This window comes from Schistocerca americana, chromosome 9 (genome assembly GCF_021461395.2).
Source record: "Schistocerca americana isolate TAMUIC-IGC-003095 chromosome 9, iqSchAmer2.1, whole genome shotgun sequence".
NCBI classification, from domain to species: domain Eukaryota; kingdom Metazoa; phylum Arthropoda; class Insecta; order Orthoptera; family Acrididae; genus Schistocerca; species Schistocerca americana.
Genome location: NC_060127.1, coordinates 15545670 through 15569988, shown reverse-complemented (window position 1 = coordinate 15569988; position 24319 = coordinate 15545670). Strand labels below are relative to the sequence as shown.

The window sequence follows — 24319 nt, the reverse complement described above, 5'->3', positions numbered from 1 at the left end:
TTTGCCACTTTATTTACAGCATCTTTGACTTTTTCCCAGACCGCTTCTGCGTCCTTTGTGAATTCTCTCGCTGCAGAATTTCAAATCTGTTGCCAAGTTGGAGCTGAAATTTAACTTACTTTGTAGTATCTTCGAATGCATCTATGTTGTAGTGTACTAATTTCTTAAGATTGTTTCTGACTCTGTAAGTGGTGCTTGTAGCAGCTTTTCACTAGGAAGCAGTCAGTCCTGCATTCAGCATCCTATACTGTCTTTACATCCATTATCCCGTTCTTAGCTTTTATGTCACTTGCAATTTCTATCTGTTTTACTATCTGGTGACCCTCAAGTTGATTTGTGTATATCCTCCCACTGAAAATTTGTGCTGTTGATGAACATCCCTTTCAATGTTGCAAAGGTTGTGAAACTGATGCTATTGGTGTTGCTAAGCTCATCTAAACTGTCTTTCCCAGTTGTTATAAGTAATACATCTTGTCTTTCCACTTCAGCATTGCCCTGAAGGACTTAAACATTGTTACTTAGGATGCCATCCACAACTACCTTCAGTTCCATGTAGAATTCATCTTTCATTTGGGATATGCTTTTTTCTGTGCATGCATGGCATTTCACATCTCATTTCTGTTGGTAATACTACTATCCTAGAGATCACTAACGAGAGCCTTGCTCACACAAAACCCCATGCCCAGTGTCAGGTTTTCACAGCTCCCTTAAAAACAGTTTATACTTTTCAACATCAAGGGTACGAGTATCGTCTTGATGAGCTTTCTGTAAAATGAGAGTAAATCGATCCCGCATCTTTCAATCCCCTTGAATAAATTTGAGACACGTTTTATATGAACTACGTATATTTGATGTTCCGAATTGTATACCTTGTTCGCACAGTTTTCATCTATTTTGTATTATGAAATTCTAAGGGTTCCTTGTAGTCTGTTTTTTACTAAAAAGTTTTCTCTGAGGGGGGTGATAACACATCACTGACACTCGACCTGTGGGACCAACATTTTTAATTCTGGGGTAACCATTCTCTAGATGAACTGCTTTCTCTACAGCTGTTCAGTTTCATTTCCCCTTTTCTTCAAAGGATGAAGGGTAGGCAGTGAGAAGAAAGAGCAATCTGACATGCGCTGCATTTGGTTCACTAACTCAAGACATGTCTGGCATGGGTGACACAAACCTCTCTGCTCACATGGACAATGCTACTTTCAGGTGGTGTCTCCTGGAGAGGAAAGGTTGTTATCACCAAATATCTGCTCTAAAATGACTGTAACAATAAGGGGCAACATTCCCAGCTCGAAATCACCTGCCATGCTTAGGGCAATCATGTTTTCCAAAAAGAGCTTTTACTGAAAACGAAATGTATGACCTTTCAGAAAACTTAAAACTACAATGCAAATAATAGAAAATTATGAATTCTGTTTATACATTGTTTCAAAAATGTTTAAAATAACAGGAGCAGTGATCTTCAATTAAAAAGGTGGAGCATCTTCCTTTCATTTATTTTTATAAGTGGATGGTGAGTCGTGAGACAGGGAAAAAAAAGGTCAGTTCATTCAAGTGAGTGTGTAAGTGGTTCTCAACTGATCTCTGAAATGGAAGGTGTTGCCTATCTGTAGTCATGGCCCTCCCTCCATGTCTCAACCATGAGGATCGAGAGGCCACTGATGTAGAAGTGCATCTATATGGCATGATCTCAGGTCTTCCATTGGCATGACACACATGGGTCTTCCCATGGACTGCCATGCTTTGAGCACACTAAATGCTGGGTTCCATACCTTACTTGGTTGGGAACCACTTATTAGCATGTCATCTACAGCGATCTCTGCAGCCTCTTCTGAAATGCAACTTCAGAACGTGTTGGTGTCTTTTAACACCTTATTTTATTCTTCTATATGTGAGGTATGCTCAGAATGTTTAGCCATATTTTTTGTTACTTCTTGTAAAGTTACCATTGTCCTTTCTAGCTTTTAAAGCACATTTTAGACTGGCAGAAATGTGATGACTGATTTTATGCTTCTATGGAAGGTGAATATGTATGTGGATATAACCACAAAACAGGGGAAGAGGGATGATACTGCTCAAGGTACTGCATCCTCGTCTATCAGGAGGAAGTATTAAATTCATATTTTTTTTATTTTTACATTTTCAACGAACCATTATAAATGAATGTTAGAACGTTCCTTTTAATACCACACTGGTTGAATTCTCCCACACTCTCGAAATACTGACCTAGTTTCTCATTCATCACGCATTAAATCTTAAGAGAAATAAGCAAATTACAAAAAATGGTGAAAAAGTTTTATTGCATTACCAAATTCTTGGCTTGTATTTTTCATGAAAGGAAAACAAAACACAGGTATTTCCATTCTGCTTTGGAGTGCAGCTATAAACAGCAATTACATTGTCTTGTTAGCATCAAGTTGTAAGGTACTCATTTAATGCAAATGTCGAGCACATAATAGACTTTACTGCATTTGGAAAAAAAATCACCATTCTTGCAGAGAGTAAAGTACTGCTCAGTATCACATTACATAAGAGTTACAGGTCATTTCATATAAAAAAGTGATTATCAGACAGTAATGCCACATTGCCTCAAAACATTCTACCTTTGTGGAAAGTGTTTCACAGATTTTTAATTATTAAAAGCCTTACTGCCAAGTTCTTTCAAGGTCTTTGAATTCACACTTGGGTACAATCGTAGTGTAGTTCCAACTAATACATAATTTTCTTTAACACAGTGTCAAACAATTGCCTGCCAGTCTTTTTGACGCCAATATAGCACTGAAGATATGAACCAAACAGCAAATGTGAGCTTTACAACCTGAGTTAGCAGGTATACCACATTATGCCAAAAGCAGGAACCACATGCATAGCATGATGGTCAAGGATGAAGAATATTTATGCTGCATAACTTCACATACACAAATGCTGCAGATATAGGCATTACTAACTGATAACACCACATTATTTTAACACATTAATGAAGTACACTGAAAGAAATATTTATATTCACAACAAGATTGTCTCCCATAAAATAACTAGGATTCACATCCGCAATCAATCTATATTCCTCTTCAGTAATATTGAGATATTCTCGTTTACTAATAACAAAAACGTAACTTCACAAAGAAATCAACTACTTGTCCAAAGAAGTACCCTCAATGTTACTGCAACATAAACAGCAGCACAGTCACTATAATAATAATAATAATAATAATAATAATAATAATAATAATAATACATTAATGAGTTAAAAAACAATACATTCTTGTTAACAAAAAACTTGGCTTTCAACATATGCATGTAATACACACATTAAAAACCAACACTGAGTCTATGACTTCAAATGAATGTAACAAAGGTATAAATTTCTGCTGAAGAGGAACAGAGTCCAGTATTAACATCTTGCCTTAAATTTGAACTTCTACAGATTGTAGACAAATATCTGCACCAATTAATTTGTCTTCCAGCAAACACAGAGGTATGTAGTAGACATTCAAATTTGCAAGTCCTGCTGGACTGAATCCGTTGCTTGTAAAATAATTCCAGTAGATGAGCAATATCACACCTGAAGTGTCAACAGTTCCACTTATTTAACACAACTACTAAGTATTCTATTTCATTACTACTGCACTCTGGGTTGCACTGCACATCATCTTCCTGTTAACAGTAACAGGTGCCGAACACAATGCTCATCAAAAATTGTGCATGGCACTCTTTTTACTATGGGTGATTGCACATTTCCATCTGATATTTTAATATTGTACAATTATTCTTCGTGAAATGAGATATGCTAGGTCTCTTTGGGTGTTTCTGTACAGGAAATTTCATAAATTCTGAAGTTGATTATGTACCTAGTCAATAAAAGATTTAATATGAAAACTACCAACACCTGTTCTAGAAATCCAATTCAAACAAATTATATCTTCCAGAGCACAAAATGCACAATTTCAACAGGCAAGAGGCAGGTCAGTTCATTCACAGTTGTTAGCACTTAATTCAAAGCATGCAACAGGCTAACTTACTCAGACAGTTAAACATATATTTATAATATTTATTCATTTCTCCACTTCATTATTTTCCGTATCTTTTCGAAATATCCAGCTGCTCATTCTTACATGCCTGATACTTTAATGAAAAAATAGAGACAACTACTCCAGCACCACAATGCCATAAATTTCATTACCTTCCATATTTAAAAGATCACTGATACTGATACTCAACCCAAAAGTAGACTTTCTCCTCAATTTGTGAAGTGAAGGATGACACTCTGAAGATTTATGCTATTGTAATGCTAATTAAGGTGAGTGATTCATGTTTTGAGATCTTGAAAGGCATTTTCTGAACACACATCAGTTGTGAGTGAAGAAACACTGTACAGCAGATTTAATGTGACAAAGTAGAAAAACTTCACACACTATTTTTATTGATTAGGTGACTTACATATGAAGCAAAATGAGGTCATCAATGTTTCTTTTCTTTTTGGTTCAGGCACTGTATTCCAAAAATAAAAATGAAGAAACATATAAAAAGATTCCTTTGGTTATTAGTTTTATTTGTTTGATGATTACATGATTGTCGCCTCAGTATTAGAGAGCATGTCTCACGATCTTAGAATGCATCCTTACTGAAGCTGCTTCATGTGGCATTGACAGTGTCGTTATTATGTATCTTCTGATCTCACCCCTTTTGTAAGTACTATACTTAGCTCCACACAAGCCCACAGACAAATTGAAATGAATCACTTGTCTCAAACAAAACAGCTAATAGGGGTATAATACACTTTGGCATAAATTTGACATTGGATGGTACAAATCTAAGTGTAGGAGTGAAGACCACCTTATGTGAATTGTTATCCTGGCAACATAAGAAATACTTATTAAGGCCACTCTATGATGCAGTCAGCCTTGAACCTTGAAATACAATTATATATAACATGTAGGAATATGTTGTGCATGACTAGTTCTGTCAAATTGTCAACACATTTTTAAAGAAAGCAATTTTGGAATCAAATTCAATCATAGCCTGGCTTATGCCGTTTAAAACTATGGTATGTCAGATACAAGAAACTATATGGTATGGGAATACACACACCTTATTCAATCTGATGCATGAAATAATAAGCCACTGATGATAACATAGTCAAAATTGATGGGTACAACAGTTATGGATCCCAATTTCTCACTTGGAGCACAAATATATTTCAAGCAGGCAGCCAACTACACAGAAAGCTTCAGATACTCATTGAAATGTAAGTGGGCAACCCGACTTACTACTTTGTTGTTACATTCTTAAATTGCCCATTACACTGAATATGATACAGTGTTCTTTTCACAGTATATGTCATCACTCCTACTAACTATAGTTTCTGTATGTAGTTATTTTCAGACACAACTGAAACTGTAATCTTCCTGAAAACACTGGAACTGTGCAAGCACATCAAATAGTAAATAAACTGAACCCAATTCTCTGTAAGACTATAAACTGTTTTGGCTAGAAACCTTTTCACTTACATTAAACTCTTGCTAAAATCTGCTTAAGTACTAGACTTGTGTCATGCATGCATATATATATAGAGGTAAACACAAACATACAACATACATATAAAGGGAAACATATCAATAAATAACAAAAGTGTGATACCCTTCGTCTTTTACAGTCAGCTACACAAAGACACACATAGAGATACATTTAATGTTTCAAAAAAATTAAAAAGTGTCACCAAGTGTGACAAAATAAGGCACCTCCAGAAACTTCTCTTCTTATTGTATACTTATAAATGGTAAAACACTTAGACTTTCCTATATGCGGTGTGTGTGTGTGTGTGTGTGTGTGTGTGTGTGTGTGTGTGTGTGTGTGTACATGTCCGTGTAAGGAACGACAAAACCTTTCAGTCAACACTGGAGAACCAATCACTATAGCACTCTGGTTACAAACATGTGGCGTGGAATGTGTAATAATGAAACTAAAAACACTACTTTCCACGAACACATTCAGCCACTGCCTATATTATGGCACATGCCCATCTATCGCTCTGGCACTTCGAGACGCAACAGCACAGTATTTTTATTTTAGTTCCACTATTTAAGTCACAACGAGCAATACAGTTTGAATGAAGCACATCACGCATGTGTTCTTCGGTCAGGGTTTGGTGTTTTTGGAATACTATATTAGCCAGCAATGTTGCTCCTCTTGTCCTCATTCTTCTTCAAATTCATCCGCAAGTAGAGCATTTATAGATGACGCCTCTTCAGTCCCAGTTTTGACATGAAAGTGATTTTATCTGAAAAAAAAATAGTATTAATCGAGTCATAAGAACATTCATAAAACAGCTGTGCAGGTACTAACAGAATAGAAGTACTTTATCTGGACTACCAGATGTACAACAGGTTCAGTTATCCTATGAAAGGAATAAATATAATCACAAAATGCAATGGCAATGTTTAGGCATATCTTCCTCGTACCGAGAATTTTAAAAATGGTGGTAGAGGTGAGTAGAAAGGAAAGAGAAGAAATTAGAACATAATTAGAGATTCACCAGAGGGATTAATAATGCTGCCAACAGCACTAAAATAGTTCGTTTAAGTTTGAGGACTAAGATTACTGGATAGCAACTACGAAACCAACAGCTGCCTCTACCAACACAGTCAGCTGCTAGCAACCCTGTGTGCCTGTTCTTCATGAATGATCCAGTTCTGTTGACTTACCTCCATCTCTCGCTCTCCTTCCTTGATGTCAGTGCACACTATTTGTACTGTGGGTAAGGAATTTTGATGTACAGTCCCATGCAGCAAACCATTACCTCCAAAGGTTCTGCTCCCCTGTCCACCACCATTCATTTTGGATCTATTACGTATCTTCAAAGTACAACGTATTGTTCATATTCAGGATGGCTTATCAGGAACCAATACAACATTCTCGATTCAAGTGTTCTGTTGCATGCTAAATCATTAACACAGGGCCATACATTTACTTGAGAAAACCTCAGAACTGATTTGTTTCCCAACAGTTAACCTTTTTTGTTCAAGTCTTTAAAGATGGTACTAATGCTTCAGAAGGTACAAAGGGGGCTTCAAAAAGAATAACCTGATTTTAACAATTTATATTTATTGATAAACACATTCTGCAAGACTGACAAGTTGCACCATACTCAAAAAATCTTGAAGTTTTTTGCAGTGTTATCACGACTACTTTTTAACCTGATTAAAAACCATGCCCAAATAGTAGGAAGAAACCACAGGTCACACCCATTTACACGATGAGTGGCAGCAGTCATTTGCAAAACTGCCGTCCAATACCTATGACAATCGTGAGCTGTAGAATCTTCCAGCATATACTTAGCAGGACTGAAACAAGGTACCTGGAATGGACTGCGGAAACATTAGTCGTGGAAACAAAGCTAGTGGTTTTCTCACAAGACACGGACCAAGGGCAGAGATATGAAGACCATCTTAACTTCCGAAAAGCACTTGACACACTGGCAAAACGACACCTGTCAATGAAAGTACAGTCATATGGGGTATCAAACGATGCACCGTCTTCGACGGAAGTAGAAAAGCCCCAGCTATATATACTGGGATCCTTGCTGTTCATTTTGCATGTTAATGACCTTGCACACAATATTAATAGCATCATGAGACTTCTTGCAGCTGCTGCACTATCTGTAATGAAGTACTATCTGAAAAATGCCGCACAAATATTTGGTCAGTTCTTTGTTGGACATCAGTTTGTTTCTAAGATTGTTAACTCGCTGTAAATGTTCAGAAATATGAACAGTTCACATTACAAAACGAAAACGCGTAGTTTCCTATAACACCAACATCAATGAGCCATAGTTATTGGAATTGGTCAACTCATACAAACACCTGGACATAACAATTAGTACACTGAAGAGTCAAAGAAACTGGTACACCTGCCTAGTATCATGTAGCCGCCCCCGCCCCCCAAGTGCGCAGAAGTGCCGCAACACTACGTGGCATGGCCTCGAATAATGTATGAAGATATGCTGGAGGGGATGACACCATGAACCCTGCAGGGCTGTCCGTACATCAGTAAGAGAGCGAGGGAGTGGAGAACTCTTATGTACACAATGTTGCATGACATTCCAGATATGCTCAAGAGGAAGTGTTTATACTCAGAAGAGTGTTCCTGTAGTAATTCTGGACGTGTGGGGTGTCGCATAGTCCTGCTGGATATGCCCCATCCCGTCGGAATGCACAGTGGACATGAATGGATGTTCCTGCTGGATATGCCCCATCCCGTCGGAATGCACAGTGGACATGAATGGATGTAAGTGATCAGATAGGATGTCACCTGTCAGAGTCGTATCTAGACATATGAGGGGTCCCATATCACTTCAACTGCACGTGTCCCACCAGCTTCAACAGCCCCCTGTAAATATACAGGGTCCGTGGATTCATGAGGTTGTCTCCATACAAGCGCTCAATAAAATTTCAAACGAGACTTGTCCAACCAGTTACCATGTTTCCAGTTATCAACAGTCCAATGTCGGTGTTGACGGGCCCAGGCGAGGCGTAAAGCTTTGTGACGTGCAGTCATCAAGGGTACGAGTAGACCTTCGGTTTCGAAAGCCCATATCAATGATGTTACGTTGAGTGATTCACACGGTGACACTTGTTGATGGCCCAACATTGAAATCTGTAGCAATTTGAGGAAGGGTTGCACTTCTGTCACGTTAAAAGATTCTGTTCAGTCGGCGTTGGTCCCGTTCTTGCAGGATCTTTTTCAGCCTCAGCAATGTCGGAGATTTGATATTTTACCGGATTCCTGATATTCACGGTACGCTCATGTAATGGTCGTACGGGAAAATCCCCACTTCATCGCTACCTCGGAGATGCTGCGTCTCGTCGCTGGTCCGCCGACTATAACACCACTCAACCTCACTATAACACCACTCAAACTCGCTCAAATCTTGATAACCTGCCATTGTAGCAGCAGTAACCGATTTAACAACTGCGCCAGACACTTGTTGTCTTATATAGGCGTTGCCGACAGCAGCGCCGAATTCTGCCAGTTTAAATATATCTGTATTTGAATGCGCATGCGTATACCAGTTTCATTGCTCTTGTAATGGTTCTTTATTTACGTGACCATTACGGCACTCCAACCCCAGTTCTCGATACCAGTAATATCGTACTACTTTTGTGCGAAGTAACAGACGTATTTTTGTGACAATATTCACATTTGGTTTTATTAATGTATAGGTACTCCGATGTATCGATATATTATAGTTATATGGTTCTTGTGTGTATTCATTTCTATAAGACTGTCACAGTCTTTGACTTAGTTGTAACCGTTTTGGCGCGAATGCGCACAGAGCAGTCTTTGTTTCACTTTGCAGAAGTTAAGTTGTTATTTCGCTTTTGTAAAAGAACAGTCAAATCTTGTGTTTGGTTAAAGTGGAAATTAAATATATGAAGTTTGATACAAAACAGTTTTCTTGATGATGTGACAATTAAGAAGAAGTATACGTGAATTTACAAGAAGTTTAATAAAAATGTGGATCGTGAACACCAAGTCAAAAATTATCATACCATTGTTCTGATCTGGGATTATTTGATCATTAAGAATTTCCTGAAAAATGCATTTGTTAGGTCTTCAAATATTGCTAAAATACGGATCTGGATCTTCTAGCAGTCAAAGTGGAATCACCCTAGAATCAACAAGATGAGCCATAACAACTTCGACGAAATCTACGTGGGAATCCATTCAAGATAAATGCCAAAATTAATGACTATTTTACAGTGACTTGATTATTTCCATTCTGACGGTACCATCCACAGTCAATAGCTTTGTTGTTACCCGATAAAGCGAACATACGCCGCGTGAGCAACATTATTAATCTGATTTGTAAGCTACTTTGCCAGTGGTGGTGGTATTGTTAGAGGCTTCATGTAGATGTATGAAAGAGAATGATCACAACACGCCTAATAGCAGGTAAGGCAGGTGGCCGACTTCGCTTCATTGGCAGAACATTGGGAAAACGCATTCAGTGTGTAAAGGAGAGTGTGCTCGTGCGACCCAGCATATAATACTGCTCAACTGGCCCAAGGTTGGTTTGTCTCCTGGAAGATCTGAAAAATCTGCACTGGCAGAAACTTTAAGAAAGGCGCCACCTAAGCCGTGGAACCATACTTAAAAATTTCAAGAACCAAATTTAGTGAGGAATCTAAGAATATATTTTAATTCCTTACGTTTCGCTCCCATAGGATCTGCAAAGCGAAGATTGGACAAATCCTAGGGCGCACACACGTATTTACGCAATCACTGAACCGGAGCGCTATGTACGGAAGAAAAGGCCAGAAGCCCTAATCAACTGGCGTACTGGGTAGTACCCCCTTGCCATGCACTTCACAGAGTGATTTTCACAGTAGAGATTTACACTGTAAAACGTTACAAATGACGAAAAAACGCACATCCCGGAATGGAAACGTGTGCTGATATACCAGGCGTGGTCTAGTGTCGGCAAGTGCCTATCCACGCATCGATCGTGCTTGTAACCTCTGTCCGGAGCACGACGCCGTTTCCACTGTGCGGAAGGCTTTTGTGTGCTGCAGCTGAAGTAGCACGAGTCACCGCTCGCAGCCCAGCGTCACGTTCGTTGGTGTTTTGTGGGTCGCTTTGCCTGTGGTGGGAAACATCCCTCGTTGGCACACCCAACCAGAAAAGGTTACAAAATTACACTCCACGGAAACCTTCAGCAATGACTTCATAACATGTAGCTCCACTTTTTGATGTTCAAGAATTTCTGCTCTTCAGATTTATTTCCTTGGTATTACCACTCTGAATTTTCTTTTCTCTCTGCTTCGGCCAGCGTAATTTACTTTGCAACACAAATAACGAAACTCATCAATACTTTAAGTGTGTCCTTTCCTAAATTAATTGCCTCAACATCACCTGCTTTAACTTGACTACATTCTGTTACCCTTGTTTGACTTCAGTTGATGTTCATCCTTTAGCTCCTTTTCAAGACACCATCTTCCAGTCCATTGTCGTCTCTGACAGGACTACAATGTCATCGGCAAAAAGTCGAAGTTTCAGCATCTTTTCCTTGAAGTTTCGAACCCCTTCCAAATTACTTCTCAGTTCCCTTTAACGCTTGCTCAGCGTACAGATTGAGTTACATCGTGGATACGCTATAACTCTGTCTCAGCCCCTTCTACCGACTTCCTTTCACATTCAAAGACTCTCGGCACTGCAGTCTGGTTTCTGTACACGTTTCAAATAACCTTTTGCTCCTCGTATTTTATCCTTGCTACGTTGTCGAAAGCTCTCTCTAAACCTAAAAATGCTGTAAATGTAGATTTGCTCCGCTCGTTCCTACATTTCACCAATCGGAACGTTGTCGACGGGACGTTAAACACCAGTAGCCTAACCTAACCTAACCAATCGGAATCTAAACTGATCTTCCCTGATGACGGCAGATCGCACATAGATACTAAATATTGACGGAAACATACTGCATCCTGTGATACTTAGGCAAACAGAGGCGTTGCTACGCGCTCTCTAGTATAAAAATTCTCCGCGTCTTCTCTGTGGAAACAGCGGGTGTAAGTGACAGGCCTCAAAATAGATCCGTCCTGCTCCTCCTCCTCCTCTATTAATACCTACCGCAGGGTTCCGTTCTCCGTGCTAGACTTGGTGTCTGGTTAGCTCACCCTACTACATTCACGTCGACGTCTTACACACACAGAATGGTTTCGAAGAAGAATGAAGGACTATTTTTTTTTTTTAAGTCGTCATCCACAACGACGTTCCTGTCTGCATCCCATGACGTTTGTTCATTCCAATAGTTCGTGTCTCAAGCTAGAACCACAGGCTGCGTAAAACGTGATTCCAGGTTCATTTGACTTTTTGTATTCGTTTCCTGTTAAACCTACACTCGTATTCGGAAGGCAAAGGCCTCGAACGAAATCTGTTCTTGGTTTAATTCCTTGGAAGCTGATAATGATCATGACGAATGCGATGACGACGGCGTTGGGTGTTATTTTATTGTTGTTATCGGCTATTACCAGCCACGCTGTGGTTCAGTCTGGCCAAACGCAAAAGAAAGAAAAGAGAAAGCACGCATTTCTAATATGTATGGTAACTGGACATACTTTCTAATAATCTCCTCCCCCCTCTACTCTTCCTTCCCCCTTTCTCTGTCCATCACCCACTCCCTCCCTCCCTCCCCCCCCCCCCTCTCTCTCTCTCTCTCTCTCTCTCTCTCTCTCTCTCTCTCTCTCTCTCTCTCTCTGCCCATCTCATCCTCCATCCTCCCCCTCTCGATGCCCAACTTCTCCTCACCCCTTGCAGAGGTCCATCTTCCGCTCCTTCCCCTCTCTCTCCATGTTCTCCTGAACTTCCCCTCCCCCTCGTGCTGTCCATCACCTCCTCGTCCCTCTTTTCTGTGTCCATCTTCTCTTCACCTTTTCTCTCTACCTCCTCCTTTCCACTTTCTATATTCATTTCCTCCCACCCCTCTGTCCATCTCGTCTTCCCCCATTCTCTCTGACAGTGACGGTTTTTACCCGTATATATTTTTATCACAAATTCCGATTGTGTAGGAGTATTCTAATCACAAGTCTATAAGCCATAAATACAACTCTCCCGTTTCCTTTCACCATTTCAGTATTATAAATTTTGTAAATACCGTACATTTACACCGGGCGCCTCTCCAAAGAGTCATCGGGTGCACTCTCTTTGGGGTCTCGGCAGATATTTGCACTTTCGTGTTCACATTGTGTAACTGGAGACAGCCCAAACGATTACTGCTCGACGCGTCGTTCAGAGGACGCCCAGTGTCAACAGATTGCGTTGGTTTGTTTCCTATCTCTAACAAATTCCTTTCAAAACCGGAATTTCGCGTGCCCGTTCGATAGAGCGGTCCCGAATTACTCTATTCCGATATTCGTTGCATATTAACAGCAAAAGACAAAGAATAAACAGCAATCCATCATCTACTCAGCATGCTTGGCGGTAGCAGTCAGCGCGAGCCAGCGCTGGTCAGTCGCTGCTCGAGTACCGGTTATTCTTCGTCCCTTACCATCCCTGTTAATACAAATCCATAAAACGAATATCGCACTGGACTAACTAGGGACCGCTGTAACGAATGGGAACGTAAAATTCCGCTTTAACAATTATTTTGATTGTACCGGGAAACAAACCGCTGTTCGTTAGGGTATCGTGGAAATAACTTTACGAGATTTTTGGTAATAACGTTTCCGCTTTATATATTACATATTTACTTATGTATTTTGTATATATATTAAAAACAGATCTATAAAAAACCCGCGTAGTGGAATGCAACGTTGTCTCAAAATTTCGAAGCAATCGGTCAAGAACAGTTGGAGAGTTACGATTTCTTATGAACGAACATTTATATTATTATTACAAGTAAACACAGCAAATGAGATCATTGTGTTGAATTTCGTATTTTATCAGCAGTCGGACACTCATCAAGCATCTAGGACTGCGTAACGTATCGGTAGGTAATTCGTGGAGACCCCAGTGAAGTGACTTTTTGGAGTTGGTGCACGAGTATTTTTATCAGTGCCACTGCTTTCTGGGGGCCCACTAAGATCTCTTGACAGTCCCCCCACCTTGTCGAGAACCGCTAGTACCACTTTCGCTGTCGCTGTATTTCAATTTTCAAGTCCTCGTTCCTGACGTGTTTATCAAGATGTTTCTCGTGCACTCTGCTACCTTGAATGGCAATGTCAATGATGCACCCTTTCTTTTTCTTCACAACTGTGATGTCTGGTGTATCGTGTTCCAGCATCCGAGCTGTATGAAGTCGAGAGTTCCACAGCAAACATAATGTAGACATCACTCGTGGATTACGCCTTAGGCCCGTTCCAACTGGTCGACTGCTGCCTACAAGGCAGTACGAGGAGCGGTCTACGATAGTGGGGCGTGTTATCAGCGTGACGTCAATCCCTGCGACCGTTATTATCAGCAGATGAATACCGATGATGCCGCTGCTTCGTTATTCAAACAGCCGCTTATCTGTCCTGATGAGGTTGAGTGGATCCCATCCAAGATCTCCCTACCTCAGGAAAACCTGAGGTAATATTGAGAATCGAACCCACGTCGTTCCAGACCAAGGGCAGTGGCGCTAACCATTCAGCTACAAAGGCCGTACAAGATCCACAGAATTATTGATTATTGGCTCACGGTTTTGGTATGCCGATAACGGTTTGAACAAGTTATCGCCAAGTTAATTACGTTCTCCAAGAATCGCACCAACTAATCATGATATGTTCAGCACAAATGCCTTTTGCATTTGCCAAGAAACCGAAGGATACGGTCTTGGCTCCTAGAGATTCTTCAGCTTACAATTTGGGGCAAAGCTTGTGTCCGGCATTTACACAGGGACGTCATGCAAAGATTTCTGTTTGCACACTTCTTTTACCTCGTCTACCAAGTCCCCGCACTTGGTCGTCTTCTGACCACAGATAGTTCGCAAATCATCAGTGTTGGCCCCAGGCAGCAAGTTCAGTTTTATTCAGGCAATGAGGGCTTCCATGAGTGGTTGGTGCTTTAGCTGCTCGTGAATCTTCCCGGGTTATATGGTCGAGGTCCACAAAACGAACAAACAACAGCAGGCCGAAGGGCAAGGGTAAAACACAACGATGGAGAAACAGTTTCTCTTTCATTTAAACAAAATAGTAGCTACACGCTCGTGCTTCGCAATGGACATTAGCGAAGGGACTTTGCATACCGTTCCTTTTTATAGGGTTACACATCACAATTGGTAAAAACGAAACTCTTACAGGATCACCTTGTCAATAAGCTCCTTATTTTTAGTCAAGAACTGATATATAAATGGAACCTACCGAAAGAAGGAACGCAATCTCGTCATATATTTAAACGCACAATGCGATATCAATGTGTCGGTATATGTTTCTTTGGTTTACCACAACGTCACTAAGGTAAACACTGGAACTACTTAAGGTGAGCAGACTCCTAAAACTTTAAATTATGGTTTTTTTCCGTGGTCCCATTTCGATGAAACAAAGCTTTCATGTTTTCCCAAGCTACTCTCAAGTTACCTGTAAAAACCTCCATCAAAATTCGTCTAGTAGTTTTGTAGATTAGCGTATTCAAACAGAGGCAGACACGACGGTTTTACAGCTTTGTTATTACTATTGATATACTGTGTGCTTGTAATCGAGCTTTCGCTACTTGAGCCAGTGTAGACGGTAAACTACCCATCGTACTGGTACCCAGCTTTACAGGAATGATGTCCACACTGCGTGCTGCAGGATCTGCGTTGTTACTCCTGCTAGTGTCATGTCTTGTCGCTAGGCGCCGCTACTGGTACGGCGACGTAGGGCTGAAACACAGGCCTCAGTGTGCACTGCAGCTGCGGGCAGTCGACGTGGGTCTGGACAGGCTGAGCAGTACAACTGTTTTACCAAAACGACAGAAACAGTGCCGCTGTTCTTTGCGGATATCGACGCATTAAAGGAATACGGAGAGGTGCTCTTTCCGCAGCGGGGGTTACAGAACATGATTCGGAGGTTCGAAGTAATTGGCGACATGGGAATGGCTCCTCGGGCAGGCCGACGGAGAACTGCACCACACCAACTGTTGCCACGGCTGAGAACGCTGTGTCACGGCAGCTGGACATTCCACGCTCCACCGTCGGACAAGTACTGCGAACAGTTGTGAAGTGCTACCCCTAGTGCGGTCCCAGGCCGTCGTGGGTGCTGATGGTGCTCACACTCAGCAACGTTTGCAAACTAGAACGAAAACGCGGTACGCAATTAACAAACGTGGGAATTAAAATTTGTTTCCTTCTTCTGCATGTCGTTACAAATGTTACCACAAACTTTCATTGTCATACGACCATTTGTTTTTCTATGGGGTTCTCTCAAGTAGCACAAGTGTAACAATGCAGTGCCAAAACAGTGATGTGCTACGTAATGACTGATGTGATAGTCAATTATTAATACAACATTTTCCATTGTTTAACATATTTGAACCATGTTTGACCAGGTATTTGTATTTTTTTGCAGGTCCGATTTCACTGAAAACCAACGTCTTGTGCGACATCATTGTGAGCCAGGTCATCACGCTGACGATTGAGCAAAGTGTGCCGGCCGAGGTGACCGAGCGGTTCTAGGCGCTACAGTCTGGAACCGCGCGACCGCAACGGTCGCAGGTTCGAATCCTGCCTCGGGCATGGATGTGTGTGATATCCTTGGTTAGGTTTAAGTAGTTCTAAGTCTAGGGGACTGATGACCGCAGAAGTTAAGTCCCATAGTGCTCAGAGCCATTTGAACCATTTTGAGCAAAGTGTTTCTTGTGGAGCACGTGTTCCGCAATGGAGACAAGTATACCTCAGCAGTAGAAGTTGCATTTGTAGCAAAATTCCCAGGACTGAAGATGCCTAATCGTAATGCTGTACAGAACCTGAAATGGTTCAAATGGCTCTGAGCACTATGGGACTCAACATCTTAGGTCATAAGTCCCCTAGAACTTAGAACTACTTAAACCTAACTAACCTAAGGGCATCACACACACCCATGGCCGAGGCAGGATTCGAACCTGCGACCGTAGCAGTCCCGCGGTTCCGGACCTCAGCGCCAGAACCGCACGGCCACCGCGGCCGGCTACAGAACCTCATCACCAGGTTTCGAAAGGCCGGAAGCGTTCACAATGCTCTAAAATCAGGTAGGCCATCCACTTCCGAAGACAAAGTGGCGGAGGTGCAAGACATGAGGCTGCGAAGTCCAAAGAAATCGGTTAGACGTCTAGCTCAGCAGGCCCACGTGTCCGTGAGTCCCGCTCACAAGATTCTCCAGAAGTCACTGTCCACGTATCCCTACATAATGTCAGTCGTGCATGAACCGTGAGACAGCGATCGCCCGGCGCCTGTGAACTTTCGCAATTGCTTTCTGTCCTTACTGCAGTACAATGGTGAGGAGATTCTTGGCACAACGCTTTTCATGGATGAGGCACTGTTTCACCTCTCCGGTTACATGAATAGCCAGAACAGTCGTTTGTGGACTACGGAGAATCCGCACGAATTTAAGGTGTCCCCACTGCACGATCAAAAGGTTGGTGTTTGGTGCCCTGTGACTCGCAAACGCGTCATTGGGCCGATCTTCTTTCAGGACACCGTAAATGCAGAACGGTACTGCACCTGCATTATGGAGCCCTTCCTAGGTGAACTGAATGAGGACGAAATTGGGAATGCCTGGTTCCAACAGGATGGAGTGACTGCACATACTGCCCACACGGCGATGATCTTTTTAAACGACATCTTCAGTGGCCGCATCATCTCTCCAGGACCCAGTCTTGGCTCCACCGGATTACTTTCTCTGGGGTAAGTTGAAGAGAAACGCCTATGAAGGCAATCCACACACCGTACGAGAACTTCAAGCCTCACTGACACGCCACATCATTCCTGATGTCAGGCACGTCTTCAAAAAATGCAGAAACGTGTGCAACTGTTTAAGGGGACCACTTCCAGCATGACTTAAATACGGCAAGTTATGAATTGCATAGTTAGTTATTGAACACCCTGTACATCCAGATACAGATAACTGAACACATCGGGAAGATTTTATAGAAACGAAACACCTCACTACTTTTCAGAAAAAAATGTTTATCTCTCCTCCGTCAGCATACTGGATTTATGAGATTCCGCGCACGTGTGGTATAGTCTACTTTGGAACTACCAAGAGAAGCGTAAACACTTGGATAAAGGAACACAAAAATCTCAGCCGACTAGAGAAAATGTAAGAGTCAGTCAATAAATATTAAGCACGAGTATATAGAGATGATGATGATGAAGTCCCATACTCCTTGACAGAGCGTAGGGGAATGATGCGGGAGATCTGCACCGCCGTACTAGGCAAGGTCCTGGTGGAGGTGATTTGCCATTGCCTTCCCCCGACCGTAATGGGCACGAATGATGATGATGACGACACAACAACACCCAGTCATCTCGAGGCAGGTGAAAATCCCTAACCCCGCCGGAATCGAATCCGGGACACCGTGCTCAGGAACCGAGAACGCTACCGCGAGACCACGAGCTGCGGACGTATATAGAGAGGCCATCAAATTACAAAACCAACAGGGATAATTTTAACAGAAAAGCAAAGTCCATGGAACTTAGTGATATATGGACAACAGCTGTACAGAATCGATAGATAAATTTTATCTATGACAGACAGCTCGATAGTTAAGTTTTATCTCTGACAAGTATTATCTCTGCTGATCACGTGTAAACGTCTAGCACGAGACTCGTTCACAGTATTTACAAAGTCTAACACAATAGCCGTGACGAACTCGTCTCGTTTCTGTTGCCCAGTGCGATAGCAGCGCGCAAAGCATCAGCAAGTGACAGGTTACCTGCTGTAGACTGCCGTAACAGACATGACTTAATAAGGATCTAACAACTTCTAGTACTGTACTTGATAATGGTACAAAGCTGAAATCTGGATAGTACAAAAGATAAAATCATACATAGTCAAATGATGGTTTACTCAACTTAATTTTTTTCGTATGTTGTTGACACTAGCGGAATCTTGCGAAAGCGCAAACGAATCGTATTTGTTCATAATGTTTTTTAGAGTGGTTTTTTTTTTCTTTTCTTTTCTTTTTTTTTTTTACGAACGGGAAGTTTATAGCGCAACAAATTGCAGCAACATCAAGAAGACACCAGATTTGTCTTTCTTTAGTTTTGTAAGCCGACTGAAAAGTATGAAACGGTACATTACATGACAGTTTATTTACCATTCTCTTGAAACATACAGATATCTACCGAATAATACGGTTTTCTTTTCAGAGCAAAAAAATGTCCAGTAAACAGCAGAAGACCTGATCTTTTGCAGAACGACGTAATCTGTCTACTCAACAAGATGTAGTTTTATTCATCACATTTCCAATCAAGTCACTGAACGTGGAACGTACGAAACTTGTATGGAATGCAATACCTACAGTATTTAAGATACCAAATAAATCACCACAATTATAGCTCAAGGGACAACGAGACAAACGTGACAATAAACCTTCAAAAGCAATAAAACTGTTTCCCAAAACAGAAAAAGCTAACTGCACAATTGTTGCTACACCTGGGCCACAAACGGCTAAAACATACGCTTCTGAGCCGGCCGGTGTGGCCGTGCGGTTCTAAGCGCGTCAGTTTGGAACCGCGTGACCGCTACGGTCGCAGGTTCGAATCCTGCCTCGGGCATGGATGTGTGTGATGTCCTTAGGTTAGTTAGGTTTAAGTTGTTCTAAGTTCTAGGGGACTGATGACCTCAGTAGTTAAGTCCCATAGTGCTCAGAGCCATTTGACCCATACGCTTCTGAATCAAAAGCAACTACCTTTACAAAAATTTTCGAGTCTTAGAAAGTCGAGTGAAGCGTAAGAATGTGCGAATTATTAGACTTCATGCGGAACTGTTAAGTGTTAAGGAAAGCGCCTATCATGAACAGGGCAACGGAAATATATGCTTCTCTTGCATGCATGGATGAAATGTGTGAATTGTCTTCCCCTTGTTTCGGAGGAGTAAGCTGCAATTACACACATATTCGAAAGTACAGGCTGTATCGAAAAGAATCATCCGATTTGGCATGTCTATATTTCTCAAACTAATAAATATATACAATGAATTTTGTTTTTTGATGAATTGGGAAACTCAAAAAGTGTTTTTCATACCTTTTCGTGGGTGTTCGATATGCCTCCCTTGAGATCCACGGCATATGTTAATGCGGTATTCAAACTGTTCCCACATTGCAGCGAGCATGTCTCGAGTTACGGCTTCCACACCTGCTATTATACGATATCACAGTTCACTCATTGTCGTTGGTAACGGAGGCACATAAACAGAGTCCTCTATGAACCCGCGCAAGAAAGAATCACAGAGCCCGGTCCGGCTACCTTGGAGTCCAGTAATGTAAGGCTGAATGATTGGTCCAGTGCGAACGATACATCGTTCAGTAATCCTTTGATTTAAAGATTCCCTCCTTCCAGATATCAGTGCGGCGGTACCCCATCCTATGGTAAATGAAGTCGTGCCAATCGGTCTCCAACTGTGGGAAAAGAGAGTTCTCAAGCATATTTATGGAGACATGTGCTTCCAGTAACAGTATTGTTGGCAAAGAAAAAAGGACCATACACCATACTCCACAAAACACATTCTCTGACTTACTACTTTTCATGTGGTTGTCCGTACCCCATACTCTCACATTATGACAGTTTAACTTTCCAGTTAACTGGAATGTTGCCTCGTCACTAAACACTGCCGGCCGGTGTGGCCAAGCGGTTCTAGGCGCTTCAGTCTGGAACCGCGCGACCGCTACGGTCGCAGGTTCGAATCCTGCCTCGGGCATGGATGTGTGTGGTGTCCCTAGATTAGTTAGGTTTAAGTAGTTCAAAGTTCTAAGGGACTGATGACCTCAGATGTTACGTCCCATAGTGCTCAGAGCCATTTGAACCATTTTTTAACCTCAAAACAAATTTCAGTAGTACCACAGCCACCTTATTCACCAGATATCGCTCCGTGCGACTTTTTTTCTATTTCCAAGAGTGAAAACGGCGGTCAAGGGACACCATTTTCAAACAACACAAGATGTCCAAAAAGCTGTGACCAGGATCTTGGAGGATACTACAGAAGATGAGTTTCAGAAATGTTACCATCAATGGCAGAAGCGCTGGAATTACTTTGAAGGAGACAACACTAAGCTTGACTAAAACGGTAAGCAACTTTTTTTTCACGTCAGCCTCATTACTTTGTCTCACCCTGTATGTACGAAGAGCGTTGGATAACTAATGTAATCCACTTCGTTTCTGAAAGCAGAATGGTTTGATTCAGGATTCCAATACACCATGTTATTCCCCACTATTTTCGCAACAAAACCATATTTTTCAAGATAATCTCCGTTCACTGCGACGGCCTTACGCCGCCTTACTTGGAGGGCCTGTATGACTGCGTGGTTACGCTCCACTGGGACAAGTCGGAGCCAACATCTTTCTGCGTCAATAAGCTCCCCGTCACCCACGTACTGCTTCCTGCAGAGTGAATCCTTCACTGCGCCAAACAGATGGAGGTCGGAAGGTGCGAGATCCGGGCTGTGGGGTGGAGGAAGAAGAACAGTCCAGTGAAGTTCTGTGAGCTCCTATCGGGTGTGCAGCCTTCTTTGACGGCTTGCACTGTCGTGGAGGAGCAGAAGTTCGTTTCCATTTTTAGTGGCGACCAATACGCTGAAGCAGTTTCTTCAGTACACGTCATACTTGATCGTTGCACCGTAAGGGTGCACATCAAACAGAATAGCCTTTCGGATCCCAGAGCACCGTCGCCAATAACTGTAACGGCTAAGGGTGCAACTTTGAACTTATTTTTCGGAGGAGGTATGGTGTGACGCTACTCCATGGAATACCGTTTGGTTTCCAGTTCGAAGTAATGAAGCCTTGTTTCATCGCCTGTGACGATGTTCGACAACAAAAAAAATTGTCACGGTCAGTCTCGTAACGCGCAAGAAATTCCGCACAGATGGTTCTTTGTTGCTCTTCACGGTCTTGTCCTACGCACACGTACCTACCTTTGAGTACCACAGACAGGTGGACGAGTGTGTCAGCGCTACCAACACGGGTGTCCAGTTGAGCAGCGAGCTGTTTGATTGTGATCCGCCCATCATCACAAATGAGAGTGTCCGCACGTTCCAACACTGCAGGAGCCACGGCCGTGTGCGACAGGCCGACACGCGGGAGATAGGACAGGTTTGAGCGACATTGTTGCCATTATAACAAACGCCTCGCCCACTGTTCAGTGTTCAGTGTTCAGGTCTCCCTAAGCGTTCTGCAAGCGTCTATGAATATCTGCGGTGCTCTGGTTTCCCGCCGGACACCTATCGGAACTTCACGAACCTATAGGGCCTGAAGCGGGAATATTCCACGACGTTCAACAACAAATTCAGCAATTTTTTTTTCAACCGAAATGGGCCGAGGAAAAAAAGCAAGTGCTACATTAGTTATTTAACGCTCCTCGTACTTGTTCAAGTATTATCTTACTTGAAGGCCTAAATTGTATTTGTCGCAGTCAATCATATCTTCGACTATGTTTCTATCACTCATTTAAAACCCAGCAGCTCGAATTTGGCCCTTCTTATGTTTATTCGCATGTACTTGTAAAGCATAAATGGCATGTTTCAAAAATGGTTCAAATGGCTCTAAGCACTATGGCACTTAACAACTACTTAAACCTAACTAACCTAAGAATATCACACACATCCATGCCCGAGGCAGGATTCGAACCTGCGACCGTAGCAGCAGCGCGGTTCCGGACTGAAACGCTTAGAACCGCTCGGTCACAGCGGCCGGCTAAATGGCATGCCTTTGTTTCTACACCGAAGAGCCAAAGAAACTGGTACACCTGCCTAATATCGTGTAGCGCCCCGGCAAGCACGGAGAACTGTCGTAACACGACGTGGCACGGACTGGACTAATGTCTGAAGTATTGCTGGAGTGAATTGACACCATAAATCCTGCAGGGCTATCAATAAATCCGTAACAGCACGAGAGGGTGGGCATCTCTTCTGAACAGCACGTTTCGTGGCCATCGGAAGTATTTCAACTCAGAAGAGTGTTCCTGGAGCCAGTGTGTACCAATTCTGGACGTGTACGGTGTCGCATTGTCCTGCTCGAATTGCCCGAGTCTGTCGGAATGCACAATGGACATGAATGGATGCAGGTGATCAAGTAGGAAGCTTACATACGTGTCACCTGTCCGAGTCGTATCTAGACGTATCAAGGATCCCATGTAACTCCAATAGCACTCGATGCAGACCATTACACAACCTCCACCAGCTTGAACAGTCCCCTGCTGACACGCAGGGTCCATGGATTCCTGAGGTTGTCTGCATACCCGTACACGTCCATACAATTTGAATCGAGACTCGCCCGTCAAGGCAACATGTTTCCAGTGATCAAGAGTCCAATGTCGGTGTTGATGGTCGCAGGCAAAGCGTAAAGCTTTGCGTCGTGCAATCATCAAGGGTACACGAGTGGGCATTCCGCTCCAAAAGCCCATATCGATGAGATTTCGTTGGATGGTTCGCACGCTGATACTTGCTGATGGTCCAACATTGAAATCTGCGGCAATTGCGTAGCGGTTGCACTTCTGCCATGTTGAACGGGATTCTCGTCAACCGTCCTTGGTCCCGTTCTTTCAGGATCTTCTTCCGGCCGCAAGATGTCGGAGACTTGACGTTTTACCAGATTCCTGATATTCACGGTACATTCGTGAAATAGTCTTAGGGAAAATCCGTACTTCATCCCTACCTCGGAGAAGCAGTGTCCCATCGTTCGTGCGCTGCCTATAACACCACGTTCAAACTCACCTGCCATTGTAGCAGCAGTAAGCGATCTGACAACTGCGTCAGACACTTGTTGTCTTATATAGGCGTTGCCGACCGCAGCGCCGTATTGTGCCTGTTTACACATCTCTGTATTTGAATACGCATCCCTATACTAGTTTCCTTGGCGCTTCGCCGGCCGGAGTGGCCGAGCGGTTCTAGGAGCTTCAGTCTGGAACCGCGCGACCGCTACGGTCGCAGGTTCGAATCCTGCTTCGGGCATGGATGTGTGTGATGTCCTTAGGTTAGTTAGGTTTAAGTAGTTCTAAGTTCTAGGGGACTGATGACCTAAGATGTTAAGTCCCATAGTGCTCAGGGCCAATTTTTTTCTTTGGCGCTCCAGTGTAGAAAGAATGTCTACGGCTTTTAGTATGTGAGATACGTGTCCCTACTGAGGCGCAAAGTTTAATTTTACTCTAGTACATCAGCTGATATGTATTTGTAAGCAACGTCCTGACTTAATCATCATCGAACCGAAACAGGGAGTCTTGTATACCCAAGACTTCCTCAGTCCCAAATCATCTTTAACCTGTCCAAGAAGGGATCTAGTTTTCGCCAAAGGCATAAGGACGCTTTTAATATTGTATTTCCTGAGGATTCTTGAAATTTTCGAAGAAATACTTCGCACAGATTCCCTGTCACTGCGGCAAGGCCTACATCGGACAGACTACTCGTACAGTTCAAGATCGATGTGTGGAACATCAACGGCCTACACGTCTGCTCCAGCCGGAAAAATCAGCCGTTGCTGAACACTGTCTTAATGAAGGACACAATATGTCCTTCAAAGAGACGCAAATTACTGCCTCGGCTTCCCGTTACTGGGATTGTGTATTGAAAGAATCAATTGAAGTACGTCTGCCTGATGATATTATTAACAGAGATAAAGGTTTCCCTTTAAGCAAGACGTGGAATCCTATTTTATCACAGATAAAACAACAACGGTCTG

The 24319-nt window shown here is 42.5% G+C and overlaps 1 protein-coding gene across 2 annotated transcripts in view; it reads right to left on the bottom strand.

Moving 5' to 3' along the window:
• Positions 1-2280: 2280 nt before the first annotated feature.
• LOC124550914 (putative mediator of RNA polymerase II transcription subunit 12) overlaps positions 2281-24319 on the bottom strand; it is a 456906-nt gene continuing 434867 nt past the window's right edge. For both annotated transcript variants that reach the window (XM_047125707.1, XM_047125708.1), the window contains exon 5: positions 2281-6280. In XM_047125707.1, coding sequence (XP_046981663.1) covers positions 6231-6280 — 50 coding nt within the window. In that variant the 3' untranslated portion in view covers positions 2281-6230. The remainder of the gene's footprint in view (positions 6281-24319) is intronic.